Source organism: Plasmodium yoelii, assembly GCF_900002385.2.
Source record: "Plasmodium yoelii strain 17X genome assembly, chromosome: 2".
Taxonomy (NCBI): domain Eukaryota; phylum Apicomplexa; class Aconoidasida; order Haemosporida; family Plasmodiidae; genus Plasmodium; species Plasmodium yoelii.
In genome coordinates, this window is record NC_036174.2 from 152,584 (window position 1) to 171,968 (window position 19,385).

The 19,385-nt window shown below is 21.3% G+C and overlaps 5 protein-coding genes and 1 pseudogene across 5 annotated transcripts, besides 1 other annotated feature; 2 read left to right on the plus strand and 4 right to left on the minus strand.

Annotated features, from left to right (window-relative positions):
• Positions 1–311: 311 nt before the first annotated feature.
• Positions 312–1,390, minus strand: PY17X_0201400 (PIR protein; the record flags this gene model as incomplete). The annotated part of the gene is made up of 3 exons (XM_022957909.1): positions 312–398; positions 486–1,268; positions 1,376–1,390. 3 exons carry the CDS (start codon positions 1,388–1,390, stop codon positions 312–314), a joined length of 885 nt encoding a protein of 294 aa, XP_022811320.1.
• A 3,350-nt stretch (positions 1,391–4,740) lies between these two features.
• Positions 4,741–5,567, minus strand: PY17X_0201500 (fam-c protein; the record flags this gene model as incomplete). The annotated part of the gene is made up of 2 exons (XM_022957910.1): positions 4,741–5,361; positions 5,487–5,567. The coding sequence occupies 2 exons, from the start codon at positions 5,565–5,567 to the stop codon at positions 4,741–4,743; spliced, it is 702 nt and encodes a 233-aa protein (XP_022811321.1).
• Positions 5,568–7,664: 2,097 nt separating this feature from the next.
• PY17X_0201600 (PIR protein) lies at positions 7,665–8,774 on the minus strand (the record flags this gene model as incomplete). Its single annotated transcript, XM_022957911.1, has 3 exons — positions 7,665–7,772; positions 7,859–8,620; positions 8,760–8,774. 3 exons carry the CDS (start codon positions 8,772–8,774, stop codon positions 7,665–7,667), a joined length of 885 nt encoding a protein of 294 aa, XP_022811322.1.
• A 3,630-nt stretch (positions 8,775–12,404) lies between these two features.
• Positions 12,405–13,777, plus strand: PY17X_0201700 (fam-a protein; the record flags this gene model as incomplete). Its single annotated transcript, XM_022957912.1, has 5 exons — positions 12,405–12,583; positions 12,708–12,954; positions 13,051–13,120; positions 13,324–13,433; positions 13,514–13,777. The coding sequence occupies 5 exons, from the start codon at positions 12,405–12,407 to the stop codon at positions 13,775–13,777; spliced, it is 870 nt and encodes a 289-aa protein (XP_022811323.1).
• A 1,240-nt stretch (positions 13,778–15,017) lies between these two features.
• Positions 15,018–16,492, plus strand: PY17X_0201800 (fam-a protein; the record flags this gene model as incomplete). The annotated part of the gene is made up of 6 exons (XM_022957913.1): positions 15,018–15,148; positions 15,310–15,532; positions 15,622–15,691; positions 15,840–15,949; positions 16,040–16,261; positions 16,397–16,492. 6 exons carry the CDS (start codon positions 15,018–15,020, stop codon positions 16,490–16,492), a joined length of 852 nt encoding a protein of 283 aa, XP_022811324.1.
• A 1,284-nt stretch (positions 16,493–17,776) lies between these two features.
• Positions 17,777–18,933, minus strand: PY17X_0201900 (annotated as a pseudogene).
• Positions 17,777–18,933: a sequence feature (YIR protein, pseudogene;~PIR protein, pseudogene).
• Positions 18,934–19,385: the final 452 nt, after the last annotated feature.

A 19,385-nucleotide genomic window follows, 5' to 3' on the forward strand; every position in this document is an offset into this window, starting at 1 on the left:
AATATGGTATGTGACCTCTTTCATATTATATTATTCCCCTTTTGGTTGCATATTTTGACTTTTTAACTTCATCTTCTGATTAAACATACGAAATGATACATATATTAAATTAGTGTTTAAATTATAAAAAATTAAAGATGTAGTATTGGACCCTAACCCGAATATGGGTTCCACAAACACAATCCTGACCCACAACATAAAAACTATATAAAAATTATGCAAAAATTATTTATTTCTAAATAGACAGTTTATTAAAATATACCAACCATTATTACTATTCCTGAAATAATTACTACTCTTCGTATCATATATTATTGATTCATTTTCTTCTTTATATTTTTTATTTTTTCTCTTATTTGTTGTTTTTTAAATCGTTTCCGAAATCCAAATAACGAATACTAATATAAAATGTTAAGAAGCGTACGGTTGTTTGTTAATGTTTGCATATATATAATAGTTTTTTTTTTTAATTCCTTATCATTTACCTTATAAGAAATTCCTAAAAAAAATGCTATTGCACCAAATATCGATAAAACTGTAAATAATTTCTTTCCTGTCGACGAACTTGATGATCTAACTCTAGATATGTATTCAGACATGTCTGCTGATATGTCTGGAAGAGGCGTAGTACTGCTACGTTTATTTTTTAAATTGTTATAATCAGTTGATAAAGCAGTCAATATTTGTTTATACGAACTACCATTATTATTATTAGAATTTCCACTAAGTTCTTGATATTTGCTAACAAATTCATTCGCACTATTTAACAGTATGTTACTATCTTTACTCATTTCAATATTATTATGTATATTACATAAAAGTTTAAATGCATCATAAATTTTAGACAAATCTTTAATATTAATATTCATAAAATGTTTTTCTTTATCTATGAATTCATTAAGTTTTGTATATCTATTGGAATCTTCTATAAATTGTTTATATTTATGATTACCAATTACATTTTCATTATAAAAATCGTATATTTGGGTGAGTTTGTGGTCTGAATTTTGATTTAATTTGTAACTTAACCATAAAATAATATATAGAAAAAATGGTTTAGCACTATTTATATCATTACCTTTATTGGGGTATTTATCAAAATATTCTCCAAGTAACCATAAAAATCCAATTGTAATTTTTTCGAGTTCAGAATTGCAGTTATCATTAGGGCAGCACTTATTGTAATTTTTAATACTTTTAAGTTCAAATTTTGGATTATCGCTTAATTCATCAGGTAAATACGTCCTCAAATAATCGAATTTTTCACACTAAAAACCATTTAAAAAAAATTTATAAAAATATGTATTAAGAAAATGTTATTAAAATAAAACTTAATGATGTTTATAGAAAATATAATATCAAAAAGTATATATACTATAGAATCTTCCATTATGATGGAATATAATTTATAATTTCTAGGTTAAGGGAGTATCATATTATATATGTATGCACTAAAATAGGTAATACAATTAGTTAACCCTATATACAGCAATTATTTGTAGATAAAAATATTTTTATTATTCTTAATATAAATTTAAAATTAATATGGAATAATAATATAATATTATTACTAAAAGGATATTATATTTTTGTTTATGGTAGTTAGATAAATTATCTTGTTTTGGGTGGATTTAATATATGTTTTATCATATGTATATATAATACAATTTTGCATAAGTTGTTATCCTTAATAGCACTCACATAAGCATTATTATAAAAATGGATATACTTTTATAATGAATTTAAAGTATGTTTGAACATAGAAAAGGAATATATTTATATCTTCTGTTTTAATGATTTCAATTTTAAAACTTAAATACTGTATAAATTTAAAAAATACAAAATCCTATTATTACTATAATCCTTAAAAGTATATAAATAGTTATTTTTTAAAATATATTAATTTTTTATATACATTTTCTTATAATATATAATATAGTTTTTTTTAATTATAACATTTACAAAATAAGTTGCATTGTTCCCTTTTTTAATTGCATATATATAATTTTAATATTATTTTTATTTAATATATATGCATAAAAATTAAATTTAACATTTTCAATAACTTTATTTTTATTTCTATATGTTCCAATTTATAAATATTCTTTATTGAGTATTTTTATAATATATTTTGCACATATTTCCCACGGTTTAAAACGACAATTAACACTAACCCCGTATTTATAAGCTTAAATAAGACTTTGAATGCATATTATTTTTAAAATAATAATTAATAAATATTAAATATATAACACATAAATAAGTATTGATGCAAATTTAATTGTAATAGAAAACTATGCGTTATTAGGTTGTTATATTGTCATTTAAGAGGAGAGAGATAAGGGAAGTATGTTTTTTTAAGACAAGTCTGTAGCCATATAAGATATACATATTCTACACAGTTTAATTATGCCTTATATGTTTTTACCATTAAAGCTTTTAATTCATGTATATATTAAAAATAACTTAGAGTTATTTTCTAAATATATAGTTTGCTTTTAAATTTTAATAAATAATATTATACTATATATTTTATAATAATTAACTCAGACTCATAATGAAAAACAATATTTTTAAGTAAACTCTAGAATTATTAATATTATTTTTCTTGATAGAATTAATTCTAATATTAGCACATTAAAAAATACTAAGTCAAATTGTAATATTTCATTTGATATTGTATGCATACAATTTTATCTTACCTTTAAGAATATGTATAATAATTTATACCCATGTAGTTTATTAAATAAACATATTTGTGCGTATCCAATGCGTTTATCTATTGTTATTACTATTATTATTGTTACTGCTATATCACTGTATAATACAATGAGATAATTAATTCACTCTAGATGAATACTTTAATCCAATAAGTATTTTTCCTTGTTTTATTGTTTTAAAGTATAACATTTTAGATCATATTATTTCGTAATACCAATATATTTAAATTATATATTTGTGAATTTGTATATATACAATAACCTAAAAAAAATATTATTGGTTAAAATTAATTATTACATACTTTTTCTGTATATTTTGCATTAATATATAATTGTAAATATTTCCAAATTTAACATATTTCAGTTTTTGCCACTTATACAATATTATATATATATTAGAACAATAACGCTATTCTATATATAATATTATTAATAATTGTTAGAAAAATTATTAGAACAAACTATAACATTAAATTTTATTAATATACTTATGTTTTATTGTTTTAACTAGTTTAAATATAATTTATTTATACCTTAAAATATAAAATTTACAAATTAATAGTGATTTATCTATTATTATATCTTATGATAAATCAATTGTGGCATATAAAGCAATTTCTATTAATACTAATTAATTTTAATACATATATAAAGAAAATACAAAAATATAATAGTAACTACAATTACAACTTCAAAAATTATTTATATAAGTTCAATTTGTTATGTTACTAAAAATGTTAGAAGCATAATAATATTTTATAGACAATGTTATATTGTCGAATCTCGATCGATATCCATGAATCTATATTTTATGATTATCTATTATATATTGGTATATGTTTAATTAATGCTAAAAACACATGGTAATCCGAATATATATTGTAATGTAGATGAATATTCAAAATGAATAATCTTATAATTCATACCCATCCCCATATAATGTTATTATTACAGTTTGGTTGTATAATATAATTTAAATTAAAGTAATTGTAACACAAATTATAGGCTTTATAAATAAAATTTTCGTCAAATAAAGAAACATATTTTGATATATACAATTTAATATAGTCCCCGATCAAGTTTTATATAGGCAATTATGATATAGCACAATACGACTTCATACATAGCCAATATCTATATTAATGTATACAGTATAAATATTTTACTTTAACCATATTATGTCAGTATAAACACTAAATTATATATATTATAATTTATTAAAAAATGTTATGCAGCCCCTTTCATATTAATGGCTATGTTCCTTTGGGGGCTGTACATATTTGGACTTATTTTCGATATTAGACATACAGGTATAATATATATATTTAATAACCATTTGTAGACAAATAAATATGATCAAATTATAAACAAATTCATAAAAAAATACCCTCAACCCAAAACATAGGTTCCATAGAACAAAACTATAACACATAGTACATAATCATGACCCAAAATACAGATTCCCTAAAACGCATCCTTGAACCTTTTCATATACATATATATCATCATAATACTATTGATTCAATTAGATACTTGTAATATATCTATGAAATTGTTTATAGTATCATTCTATTAATAAATTTCAAAAGATGATATTTCGTCAAATTTTATTTTCATTATATAAAATATAAACATATGTATATAAAATTATATGCATACAAATAAAAAATACTATGATTATAGCAAATGGATTAATCTTATTTCAATTATTAATTATTTTCGAAACAATATTTCACAAATTCTATACTATAAATAAGTATAAATAACAAAAAAATTCACATAAATATATATGTTAGTGGTTTATTCAAATATATAATCAAAATACATTACATTTATTTTAATAATTACATAATGAAATTATAAACTTAAAATACGAACTCGTAGATGTATAAAATTCTAGCATAATTCATTTGTCTATAGGTATCACATGTCAAACATTATAGTTTAAGTGATAATTCGAAATAATTCTTTTGTTCGTTCTTTAGTTCGATATCACTTGAATATAATTATTATATGAAGATTATTTACTTGTTTTTTTTTTTAAAAGGTATTTTTCTATTGGTTCTTTAGATTCTAATAAAATCTTAAAAAGGTTTGGATTGTTTTCACAAATGTTTTGCATATTTTGTTGCATCTGAAATATTTCCTTAGAAGTAGATTTATCGTTATTTGAATATAGTTTTTCGGATGTTTCTTTTAATTGTGGTACCTCCTTTAAATTTTCTTGTTTTTTTGGAATAAACTCAGGCTTAATTCCTTCCCTCCACAATGATCCCATAGGAAAATATCCATTGTTATTTGAATATAGTTCTTCGAATGTTTTTTGTAATTTTAATATATCCTCTAAATGTTTTTGATCTTTTGGAATAAACTCACTCTCAACTGTTCCAATTCGAATTTTTACCGTAGGAAGAGATTCATTACTTGAATATATTACAACTATTTGATTATGTGGAAAAGTTAAGGGTACATCCCTAATTATAGTTTTTATTTGTTTATTTTGTTTGTTTTTTTTACATATACCAAAACAATTAAATTCTCTATCATCTGAATCATATTTAGGATTGATATTCTTTAATTGTGTTTCACGTTTATATTCTATATCGTTTTTTTTGTCACTTTTGTTTCCTACATCAGATACCTTAGATCGATAATACAAGGGAATATACTAATATATATATGCGTTAATATATACGTCACAACATGTAAATAATCAAATTATATAATTTTCTATATATTAGTTTATATTTTGTTTTGAAAACTTACTTTCTGTTCGGAGCAATGTACTGACACAGCCAAAAGGGCATACAAGGCAATACAAACTAAACTAAATATCCTTTTATTCATTTTCTTATTAATAAAAAGTGTTTCCTCAAATCAGTGCGCTTTAAATAATATATAGGTTTTATTATTTATTAGTTTCCTTTTTATCTATTATTATTGTAAAATAATAATACTATTATTTGATATTAAAATATATGTAAGCAAACTATTTTATATTTATGAAATTATGTATTGCTTCTATTTTAAACATTCACAAATTTATAATATTGCAAGTATAAGTTAACAAATTTTAAGTTATATTTTTACTTTAATATAAATAATAAAAATAAATAATATAATTTATTTTAAATGCATAAAAATATGTATAACAATTTGTTCTAAATATATAAAAATGTATATATTTGTTCTGAACATTTTTTGTTTATTTGAACCATTATATTTAATATAACAAAATTATTTTTAATACTTAAAATATAAATAGATTAATGCAATAGTTTACATGGATATATCATCATATAAATATATAATAACTGCTATCATCAGAGATATAACGTTCAATTGCTAAAATCTTTATATTTAGTTTTTTTTTCAAATAACAACCAATTTTCGAAAAAATTGCATTATTTTAATTATATACAAATAAGTTTATGTAACAAATTCAACCTAAAATATATTTTTTCATATTTTTATATAAATAAGTCTTTAGTATAATTTAAAGGCTCATTTAATAATATGTTTGATACTTTATAAAACTTATATTTTTCTATTGTTTATCTACAAGAAAATTAATATATATTAATTATGGCAATAAAATATTAGATACATATATATTGTAAATCAATATATGCAAACATATGCAAAATAATTAACAACAGTTGCTGTTTGCATCTAAATACTTTCTTCTTTGTTATACTTCTCAAATGTTTAATATTATTTAGTAATATTCTACATTTTATTTACCCCATTTTTGTAAAAATATATTTTTTCATAAATTGCTATGTAATAATTTTATTTATAAATATATCTATGAATATACAACATCAAATATATTAAAATAATATAAAATATTCAAATTTTTAAATGTAATTCAAAAAACAATCAATTATAATATTAAACCACAAAAATAATACATATAGAACCAATATATTGAACGAGATATCAATTTATTTTTATTCCAAATCGAACAATAAAATATACTTAATGCTACTAACTTTTATTTTCATCATATTCATTTAACCGATGTTAAGACACTTGTATTTAAACAATACAATATTTTGACTTTTATAAATAATAATTAAAGACAAATAAATATTATAATTCAGTTATAATAGAGAATTCCATGATATAGAAAATTTATTTTATGTTTTATTATAAAATAAGAAACAAACTATTTACATGTACCATATATACATAATACTTCTTTATGTTAATAGACAAATTTACTATTTATTATTCTTTAAATTCGACTTCAAATACATGTTAATTAAATTTATCATACAAATAATCGCTTTTTCTTTTATAAACAAAAAAAATAAATTAATAAATGATAAAGGATCGGCTTGCATAGGTTTGTATATATTTGATAATCCCATTTTTTCATCGTTCTTCCTTACTTCCCCTTCTTCTCTTCCAGTTTTTCATATTATACATCGTAATTATTTAAATTGGTGTTCTCTTCTAGGACTAAGTCGATTCCAATGTTTGATCAATTTACACATAAACCATTAATCACAAATTAACAATAAAATACAAAAAGTACATAGTTTAACATATTTACCATTAATTTATATTAACACAAAATGCAATCCTTATAATTTTTCAAAATATATTACAATATTCGTTCCTTTTCATAGTCATCTTCATTTTCATTTTTTCTTACATATTCAGACTTAATATAAATATTAAAATCTCCAACTTATTCTATACATATTTTTAATAATTAGTTTCCTATAAATATTTAAAACAATTCCTTAAACTAATAAATATTATCAAATTATTAAAAGTTAAATACAATATAATACTTAACTCTAACCTAAATATGGGTCCCACACATATAACCCTGACCCACAACATAAAACAACATAAAAATTATGATCAAAATTACTTCCAAATAGACAGTTTCTTAAAATATATAAATCATTACTACTATTCCTGAAATAGTCACTCTCTTTGAATCATATATGAACGATTCATTTTCTTCTTTATATTTTTTAGCTTTTCTCTTAATTTTTGTTTTTGAAATCGTTTCCGAAATCCAAATAACGAATACTAATATAAAAATTTAAAAAAATGTATAATTTATATTCACAAATTAATCAACGCTGAATATATTGTTTAATTGACTTATTATTTACCTTATATACAATTCCCAAGAAAATTGACACTGCAACAAATATAAATCCAATTGAAATTAGTGTGTTTTTTATTATTAATCTTCGTGGATATGTTGGAAGGGATGGAAAATTATTGCATTTAACGCTATCATATTCCTTTTTAAACCTATTATAATCATTTGATAATGTAGATAATAATTGATTATAGGGGCTTTCTTTACCATTATTATAATCTTCATTAAGTTTATCATATTGTTCAACAAACTTTTTAGCTTTTTCTAAATAGCTGTTGCAATCTGGTTTTGTTTTATCAAATATGTTATACATATTACATAATGCATTAAATGCATGATAAAATTTAGACATATCTTTAATACCAATACTCATCAAATTTTGTTTTTTATTTATAAGATCCTTATAACTATTATAAGCAATAATACCATTTATTTTCTTATTATACTTCGCACCATCCTTTATATATTGATTATAAAAATCATTTAGATTGGTGATTCCCTCATGTGATTTTAGGCTTAATATATAACTTAACCATATTATAATGTACTCAACAATATTGATATTATTTTTTGAATTAACATTAAACGCGTCAGAAGTTCCAAAGAGTTCATCAAACAAATATAAACACGCAGCATTAATTTTATCGAGATCACTACCACATATTTGATTATTACAATATTCTTTGAAATGCTGATTAGTTGTAAATCTATAATCCCTAGCATTCTGATCATATGTAAAATTCGTTCTTACATATACGAACTTTCCCCACTAAAAAAACATTTAAAAACAATTATTATAAATGTGCATTATTAAAAATTTTATTAAAATAAAGTTTAATGATATTTATATATAATACTATATCAAAAAGTGTAAAGGAAAACATTTTTATTAAAAAAAATGTATATACCATATATTCATTCATTATGATCAGATTTTATTTTTGGTTTGTAAATTGAGTAGAATCATGCTATTTTATATATGATGCACCAAATATGTAACGCAAACACTTTAACCCAATATATAACAGCTGTCTGTAGTTAAATATATTATATGTTTTTCAATAATTAAATTAATATGGAATAATAAAATAATGTTATACTAAAGAAACGTTCTATTTGTGTATATTATAATTAACTAAGTTACCTTAAATAGAGAGTTGCTTAATACAATTTTTATTAAATATATATGTAATGAATTTTATACAATAAATACTATTCTTACTAACATCTGGTATATCTTTATTATAAAAATGGATATCCTTCTATAAAGAATTTAAAGTATTTTTGAACATGGAAAAGGAATATATTTATATCTTATGTTTTGATGATTGTCCTTCAAAAAATTAAATGCCGTATAAATCTAAAAAAATAAAAATTATATTATTACTATAATCCTTAAAAGTATATAAATAGTCATTTTTTTAAATATATTAAATATTTACATACTTGTTTCTAATACAATAAACCACAGTTTTATTAAAATTATAGTATTTTCAAATTAAGTTATTTTACTTACATCTATATGCAAATTATATAAATTTATATTGTTTTTAATGAATGTATATAAATTCATAATTCATTTTAACGAATTCTATAACTTTATTTTTATTCCTACATATTCCAATTTATAAGTATTCTTTATTTAGTAATTTTATAATGTTTTGCATATTTTTCCACTGTTAAAGCGACAATTAGCACTGAACCCGTATTTATAAGCTTAAATAAGTTTTTATATGTAGGTCGTTTTTAAAATAATACTTAGGAAATGTTAAATATATAACAAATAAATAAGTATTGATGAAATCTAAGTGTAATAGAAAACTATGAGTTATTACATTGTCCTTTTAGATAGGAGAGATAAGGGACGTATGCTTTTCTAAGACAAGGATGTAGCCATATAAGATTTACCTATTCTACACAGTTTAATTATTTCTTATATTTTCTACCATTAAAGTTTTTAATTTATGTATAAATTAAAAATAACTTAGAATTATTACTTTTATAAATATATAGTTTGCCTTTATATTTTATAATAAACTATATTTAATTCTATAATGTAAAACTATATTTTAAGGAAACTATAGAATTATTAATATTATTTTGCTTGGTACTGGTAGTCTAATGTCATCACATTAAAGCATACTTAAATAAATGTTATAATATTTCATTTTATATTGTATACATACAATTTAATCTGATAACACCTTTAATAATATACATAATGAATTTATGTCCATAGAGTGTATCAAATGGATTTAATGATTTTTTCGTATTTAATACTTTATCTATTGTTATTACTATTATTATTGTTACTGCTACATCAATGTATAGTACAACGGAACAATTAGTGCACTAAATAAAAATCCTTTAAATCAATGTAGAATATTTCCGTATTTTATTGTTTTAAAGTATATATTTTAGAAGGTATATCATATTGTAAAACACTATATTTAAATTATAGATTTATATTTTGTAAATATAATAACCTAATAAAAATATTATTAGTTCAAATTAATTATTTCATACCTTTTCTATATACTTTGCATTAATATATAATTGTATATGTTTCCCAAATTTAACATATTTCAATATTAGTAATTGGTATAATATTATATATATTAGAACAATAGCGATATTCTATATATCATATTATTTATAATTATTAGAACAAAATATGATATGAAAATTTATTAATATACTTATATTTTATTTTTTAACAATTTTAAAATATAATATATTTCCAATTTATTTATACCTCAAAACTATGGAGTTTAAAATGTAATAGCGATTAATCTATTATTATACCTTATGATAAATAACTTAACGTATATAATGCAACTTCTATTAATACAAAAGAATAGTAGCTACAATTAAAACTTAAAAAATATTGTATATATAGTTCAATTTTTTATGTGTTACTAAACACGTTAGAACCATAATAATATCTATAAACAACGTTATATTGTCGATATATATCAACCTATATGTTATCACTATCTATTATATATTCCTAATCTCCTTAGTTAACAATAAAAATATACCCATCAACCTCAAGATATATTATAATACAGAGGAATATTCAAAATCAATCATCTTATAATTCATACCCACCCTCACATATAATGCTATTATTACACTTAGATTCCCGTAATCTAATTTAAATCAAAATAATAGTGACACAAATAATAACTTTTACTAAATAAAATAGTTCATCAAACAAACAAATGCATTGCATATTATAATGTGGATAATTCAATATAACCCCTGATTAACAAGTTTTATATAATAGACAATTTCATATACTATAATATCATTTCATATATAACCAATATTTATATATCTAATATATTATTTTAATCATTTTAATCTTTTTAAATCTATATTAACACGCAATTCTATATATTATACTTTATCAAACAAATCTTATTACATATTTCATATTAATCACACTACCCCTTTTTTCGTTGTATATTTACAAATCATCTCCAGATTAAACATACACAATCATAAATATATTTAATTATAAAAAATGTAATTACAATATATCCGACCCCTAACTCAAAACGCAGATTCTAATTCAGTGAACGAAACAATAACCCATATACATAATCTTGGCCCATAAAAAATTAACACTCAGCCATTAAGAATATTAGAATTGAAAACTAAATTAATTTTATATATGCATATGTGTATATATTTATTGACTTTACAATGTTATGTTTCATTATTTTATTTTTACATTTTATTTCATATTTTATTTGTATCTTTTTTAACTTTATAATACTATGTTTTGTTATTAAAAGGAAAATTATAATTTCTATTAATTTACAAAAAACATAGCCATCAATATTAATACCAATAAATCATTTTTATAAAACTAACAATTTTGCTATAAAAATATTATTTAGTAAAATTTGTAATAAAAGTGATAAAAAAATCACAAATGTGTAATTATCATAATATAAATTTTATCATACTATTATTATGAAGTAAAAAATATTGTTATTATAGTAGTATTAGTAATATAGAGAATTAACTGCATTTCTCATATTAAATTAATTATTTAATATAATATTTATAGTACTATGATCTTTTATTTATTAACGTAAGTATATGTGTATTTCCATACGTAATGAACTGTTTTATAAACTTTAAATTTAGTTTAATCAATTATAAAAATATAAAATTTGTGTATTTATAATCCTATATATTAAAAATATTATTTATATAATTAAAATATCTTTATATAATTAAAATTATTCGTTTTTAAATATTATAATATTAATGAAGCTATGAATCATAATATTTTTGATATTCATTATTTATGAAAGCTTCTGTTATTGATGTCGTTTTGTGGTTGAATTATTTGAATAAAAAATATATTAAACTTATAAATTTGATAAAATCATACATTTACCGTTTAAATAATAGTTTTTATACTTTATTGGAGAAAATTAGTTGCTTCAATTTTAATATGTATGCTGTTTTTTGAGCTAATTTTTATTTAAAAAATACCAATATATATTTTAATATTTTGTTTGTAAACTTCAAAAATGAATAAATTTTATATTCAAATTGTTTTTTTTCTTTTAATCATATTCTTATATGTGAATAATAAAGCTCTTGCAACTGAGGTTGCTCCAAGAAAAGATACAAAACCCAAATCAAAAAAATATACAAAACCTAAATCAAAAAAAGATACAAAATCCAAATCAAAAAAATCGTATCCTGCGTAAGAAAATACTACAATATATATATATTTCATTATGAAAATATTAAATGTGTACGTCTTTTCAAAAATGTTATAAATACAATAACATCATTTTTGTACACATTAAAAATATGTTCATTTTTAGCAATGATAATACAGAAGAAATATATGAAAAAAACAAGCACATGTTATATCCCGATATCATAGAAACTTTAAATGCGCGGAATTTTATGGGAAATGCTTTAATACAATTAGAACATCATGCCACTAGTAAAGCTCGTTATAAATTATTTTGTAGAAATTATGCTTACCATATGCTTTTTTATAAAAAAAAATTTCGAGGTCATACAAAAATTGAAAAAGTTGAATATGTAGTTTTTGATTTGAATAAGGTATCAATTAACGAACAACATTAAAAGTTATAAACCAAATTGAAATTAAAAAATGATTATAATTTATATACATATATTTCTCTTTGCTTCCATTAGTATAATGAAATAATAAACGAGTTATGGGATCCAGATAGTGACAATTTTTTTTATGTAGGCTCGGTTAAAAGTATACAAAAAATAAATAATTAGTCAATTTATCATATTATTGTTACTATTTATTCGACATTTCGCGATTTATTATTGTTACTATTTATTCACATTTCGTGATTTATTGTTGCCATTGTTATATGATACTATTTATTCTTTCCCATATCTTCAAACTCATCATATTTTAATTACATCTATGCAATTTTATAATATGTTTTTTAGGAAAAATTGTCCGTGTGTACAATCCAAATTTAGTAATGATACAACAACGTTCCAAAAAATGGCCGTGGTCTCGTCAGAAATATTTTTATGCTTTAGCTGCAAAATATAAAGTAAGCAAAACTTTCCTCTTCTATTTCGTTATAAATCATATTTTTTGTATTATTCAAATACACTTTTATTAATTTTGTAGATATCAGAAAACAAAACTATAATTGTCATGGCTTCAGGAAATATAATTGATCACAACAGTAAAAATACGAAATTCTTTCAAAACACAATAATAGACAATCCAAATTTATTCAAAGCTGACATCGATTCTGAAGATGATATTAGAAATGGAAAATTAAAAAAAATGTTTGTTAACTTAAATGGATACATTGTTGAAAAAGAAAAGGACTATATTTATATCACCTATATCGAATCTATAAGAAGTATACATATTTTAATAATATAATAATTTATTTCAACAATTTTTAAAAAAATATGGTTTTAAATGTGTACATATTTATAATTTGCAAAAAATTTAAACATTTTATATATTCATCTATTTATCCTTTTTTTCTTAGAGGTATGAACATGGTTCCATTTAACAAAAATGTATTATTGGAAAAGCTTTAGATTACTTTTCCACTCATAAATAAGCATATATTTTCCATCATCGTGATATTAGAAGTTTTATTTTAATAAAATTATTTATTTCCATACATAATGGTTGCTTTAAATTACCATCATAAAATTATCTTTTGATTTAAGAATATCTTTTTCTTTGTATATAATTTGTTTATCCCTTTTAATATTATAATGCATCTATATGTATTCATTTTTTGAATACTACAAATAGAATTGTTATGACTTTTGAAGATCTTTTATTTGTCATATTCCTTTAATAGTATCACCCTTTTTTGTTTACAAGCATGGACATCATCTATATGCTAAAATTTGGGGGAATATCCCATATATTTAAACGATTTTGTATTCCAAATACTATCATCACTTATTCTTTATTTGTAAGTGATATTTGATCTTAATGCCATTTATTGTAATGGAATTAATGAAGTAATCAGAATGATTCAATGCAAATGTTACGCTATACGTAATAACTTTTTATATTTTTATTTGAACCATATTGCCAATGTATTTTATACACTATATATGAACATTATAATAAACTAACTAAAACAGTGTTTGCTTTAAAAAAAATTCATATATATTCATAGAAAAAATAAAATATAACATAAATGTAAACAATATAAGATAACATTTTATTATTTTCCTACCATTGTGACATCACGTTGGAAAATTATACTATTAAATAAAACATAAATGTAGAATAAAAATAACCAGTTTCGTTAAATAAAAATATTCATAAAATGACCATATTATGATATATATAATTCAATATAACTCTGAACCCGAATCCTGAACCCGAGTTCTGAGTCCTGATCCTTGATCCATGAACCCTTAAAATCATAATATTTTGGGTGCTTTATAATTTGTATATGCTATTTTTCTCCCCTTGCAATGAGTTCATTTAAATAATTTCCAATCTAAATAATTATATAAATTTATTTTTTATTTTTGATTAAGTATTAATTTTTTATAAATTCCGTGCACATTCTTTTCCTTCTATTTCAAATCTACTTATATAACCTGGTTTTACACTTTTTAAAATATTTTACTTATAAAATCCCAAAATGAATAAAGGATATATTAAGATTACTTTGGCACTTTTAAGTCTCGCAGGATATACGCAAAATGTAGCATTTGCAAGCGAACATGATGCAGATGTTACTATTAAGACCAGCCCCGCACGCCAAAAAACAATGTATGAAAATATCGAAAAATATTTACATATAATATAAATATCCATATTCGTCAAACCCCTCCATAATCATTAAATATTTTAAATCCCATTTATAAATTCATTTCTTTCTCTTTTTTTACCCATTAAAATAATCTCACTTTCACCAATATTTCGAATCAAAGATTTGAGGAATTCCCAAACTTGGTATGTGAAGACATTGATGAAGCTTTATTAGCAATAGATCATATAATAGAAGCTTCAGAACTTTTAATAAAACTTTCCAAGACTGGTATAGACGATTATTCGTCCTATTCTACAGAAAATGGAGACAAAACTATATATTCTAAGAAAATTGGAAATATAGATATTGGAAGACTTCATCTTACGATCCCATCTACCTCTAACGTATCAAATACCAAACAATATTTAACATATAAAAATAACTTCAAATTAAATAATCATTATTATATATATCCATATTTTTTTTTCATTAGTACTCTAACTTATTAAAGAAACTCTGGGATTTCAATGATAACAAAAAACCCGATGAAAAGTTTATTAATGGTACATAAAAAATAATCAATCAATTTAATATCTGCTTGTCACTATTTACGCATCTTTCAATTTTACTATTTTTTGTCTATTGTTTTCATTCATATTTTGTTATATTCATAATATTTCATTTATATCTTCAAAATAATCATTTTTTTAGGAAATCTTGTTCGTGTATACTGCAAATATTTAATCCTGCTTGAAAAACTTAACATAGATCCTAATTATACACCCCTCACAAAAAAATATGCTTTAGCCGCAAAAGTTAAAGTAAGCAAATTTGTTTTCCATTATTCATATTATTATACATATTATACATTAATTTACACAATACATATATTGTTTTTATTCATTTTGTAGCATTCAAATGACACAGCTGTAATTGTATATTCTTCAAGGCCTCTAAATTATCTCGGTAAATTCGATGATGAACCTAATATGAAAGAAATATTAGAAAATACACAATCAATCGAAACTGACGTTGATCCTGAGGAAGCATTAACCAAATTTGGTACTAACATAGCCGGATTTGTAATTAAAAAAGGGGACAAAGATCAAGTTGATGTTACATATATCAACGCTGTAAGCAATATCAGAAAATAATAATTTTTTTCTCATTTTAATATTTATCGACAATATTGCTTCTGTATATGTCATATATTTTATGATATTCACACACAAAATATTGACATATTTTATTTATCCATTTTTTCGTAGATTTATGATGGTGGAAATTCTACCGACTTTGACAACGATAAAAGAGAGAGAGGAATTGCATATACAAATATCCTAAGCTTAGCACAACGCATTTGATCGAGTAAACAACAATATTCCCCAAGTAAAACTCTTTCAACACTCTAATATTGTAATCGATATTTTAATCAAATTAATTTATCTTTATACGTAGTCCCTATTTAAATTACCATCGCAAAATTTTGACCGTTTTAAAAATTATTGTTTAGTATGTAATTTCTCCTTTCGTTTGAATTAAAATATATTCAATGTATTCAATTTTGTGATGAAATCAATTAATCAACGCTATAATTCAATTACATTTTCTCTACGATTGCCCTTCAAATTAGTTCGATCACTTTTTTTACGTTAAAAATTTATGTTTCGTACTTTATTATTGTCATAAAACTTAAAACTTGTTAGTAATTAATTGTATATCAATATACTTATCATTTAGTTTTATCCACTCAAATATAAAATACTGTATGTATAAATATAACTTAAATATATATCTATATTTGTTGATTGTCTATTATAATAATATGCAATATATTTAATTAATATTAAAAATAAACGACCGTCTATTTTAAATTATAATGTAAACAATCTATTAAACCCATTTTATTATAATTTTATACCTTCACATATAAGGCATGCTCTATTTAAGGTACGAATCATATATTAAATTCAAATAACTGTGGAACCAAATAATAAGTTTTAATAAATACAGTTACCCATTAAATAAAACAAATGCCCGTATATTGTTATGCCTATATTTCAATCTAACCTTAAACTCCGATTAACACTTCTTATACAATAGGGAATTATAATACAGTTAATTAGAGTTCCTAAATATATTTACCCCAAATTTAAAAATAAAATAAAAAAGTAAATAGTTCAACACATTTATTATTAAGTTATATTAACACAAAATCAAATTCTTATATTTTATCAAAATATATTTTTTTATTGTTCCTTTTCATAGTCATCTTCATTCTCATTTTGTTTCGTACATATTTAGACTTAATATAAATCTTAAAAACTACAACATATCCTATACATATTATTAATAACTTGTTTATTATATATATTTAAAATAAGTCTTTAAACTAATAAATATTATCAAATTATACAAAATTAAATACAAAATGATACCTAACCCGAATATGGGTTTCACAAACACTTTTTTTATCCTGATTCATAACATAAAAACTATATAAAAATTATGAAAAAACTGTACAAAAATGCAATAACTATAAATATATAACATTATATTTAACTAGTTATATTATTTAATTATTCTTATAAACCACCAAATTATGGTCAAAATCACTTATTTCAAAATAGACAAATTCTTAAAATATATCAATCATTATTGCTATTTCTGAAATAGTCACTGCTCTTCGAATCATATATTAATGATCCATTCCTCCAATCCTCCTTTACTTTTTTTCTTAAATATTGTTTTTTAGATCGTTTCTGAAATCCAAATAACGAATGCTAATATAAAATATTAAGAAACGTATGATTTGTTTATTAGTGTTTCCATATATATAATGAAAAAAAAAATTTAATTCCTTATTATTACCTTATAATAAATTCCCATAAAAATTGATATTGCACCAAACATCAATAAAAATATAAAAAAATAGTTTGTTATCAACGAAGTTAATGATGTAAATCCATATTTTTGTATATTAATCTTTGTTTTATATCTGGAAGGGATGAACTACCGTCATACTTCTTTTTAAAATTATCATAATCAGTTGATAAAGTAGATAAAGTAGATAATACTTTAATATATAAACCTTTTTTAGTAATATTAGAATCATTGATAACTTCTTCATATTTTGAAACAAAGTCATTTGCATATTCCTTATATTTCGTGCAATCTGTCTCATGCTCACCAGATTTATTATACATATTACATAATGATGTTAATGCATCATATAATTTAGATATAATGCTCTTATCTATACTTAAAAAATAATAATTTCTATCTATAAGATCCTTATAATTTTTACAAGCAGTAACATCTATTTCCTTTTTACGCCCCTCGCCATTTTCTATAAGTTTAGTATAAAATTCATTTAGGCTGTCTTTTTCTACACTTTTGGTTCGGCTTAACATATAACTTAACCATATCATAATGTATTCAACAATATTGATGTTACTTTTTGCAACCGACTCAAACACAGAAGAATCCTTAAATAATTCATTAAAAATATATAAACATGCAGCATTAATTTTTTCAAGATCAGTCTTACAATTATTATTAGTACAATACTTTTGAAAATGTTGATCATCTTTAAAATTATAGTTTCTACTATTCGAATCATATTCAAAATTCTTCATTACATGACAGAAGCTATTACACTAAGAAAACATTTTAAAAAATTATTAGAAATGTGTGTTATTGAAAATTTTATTCAAGTTTAATGATATTTATATATAATACAATATCAAAAAATGTAAAGGAAAACATTATTATTAAAAAATGCATATACCATAGTTTTATTCATTGTGATGGGTTTTTATTTTTGATTTTTAAATTGAATAAAATCGTGCTGTTTTATATACACTGCACAAAATATGCGACGCAAATACCTTAACCCTATATATAACAACGGTCTGTAGTTAAATATATTATAAGTTTTTCAATAATTAATATAAAATAATAAAATAATATTATTACTAAAGAAATGTTGCATTCCTGTTTATGATAATTAGCTAATTCACCTTAAATATAGGGTTGTTTAATACATTTTTTATCATATGTATATAAATTTACAAATAAAATTATTATCCTTAATACCTTTCGGTATAATCCTATCACAAAATTATATTGGTATTATAATGAGTTTATAATATATTTTCTTATAGATATGCCTTAATAAAGAAAATAAACAATATCAGATCTTTTGTTTTAATAAATGACACCCCAAAACTAATATACTGCACAAATCGAAACAAT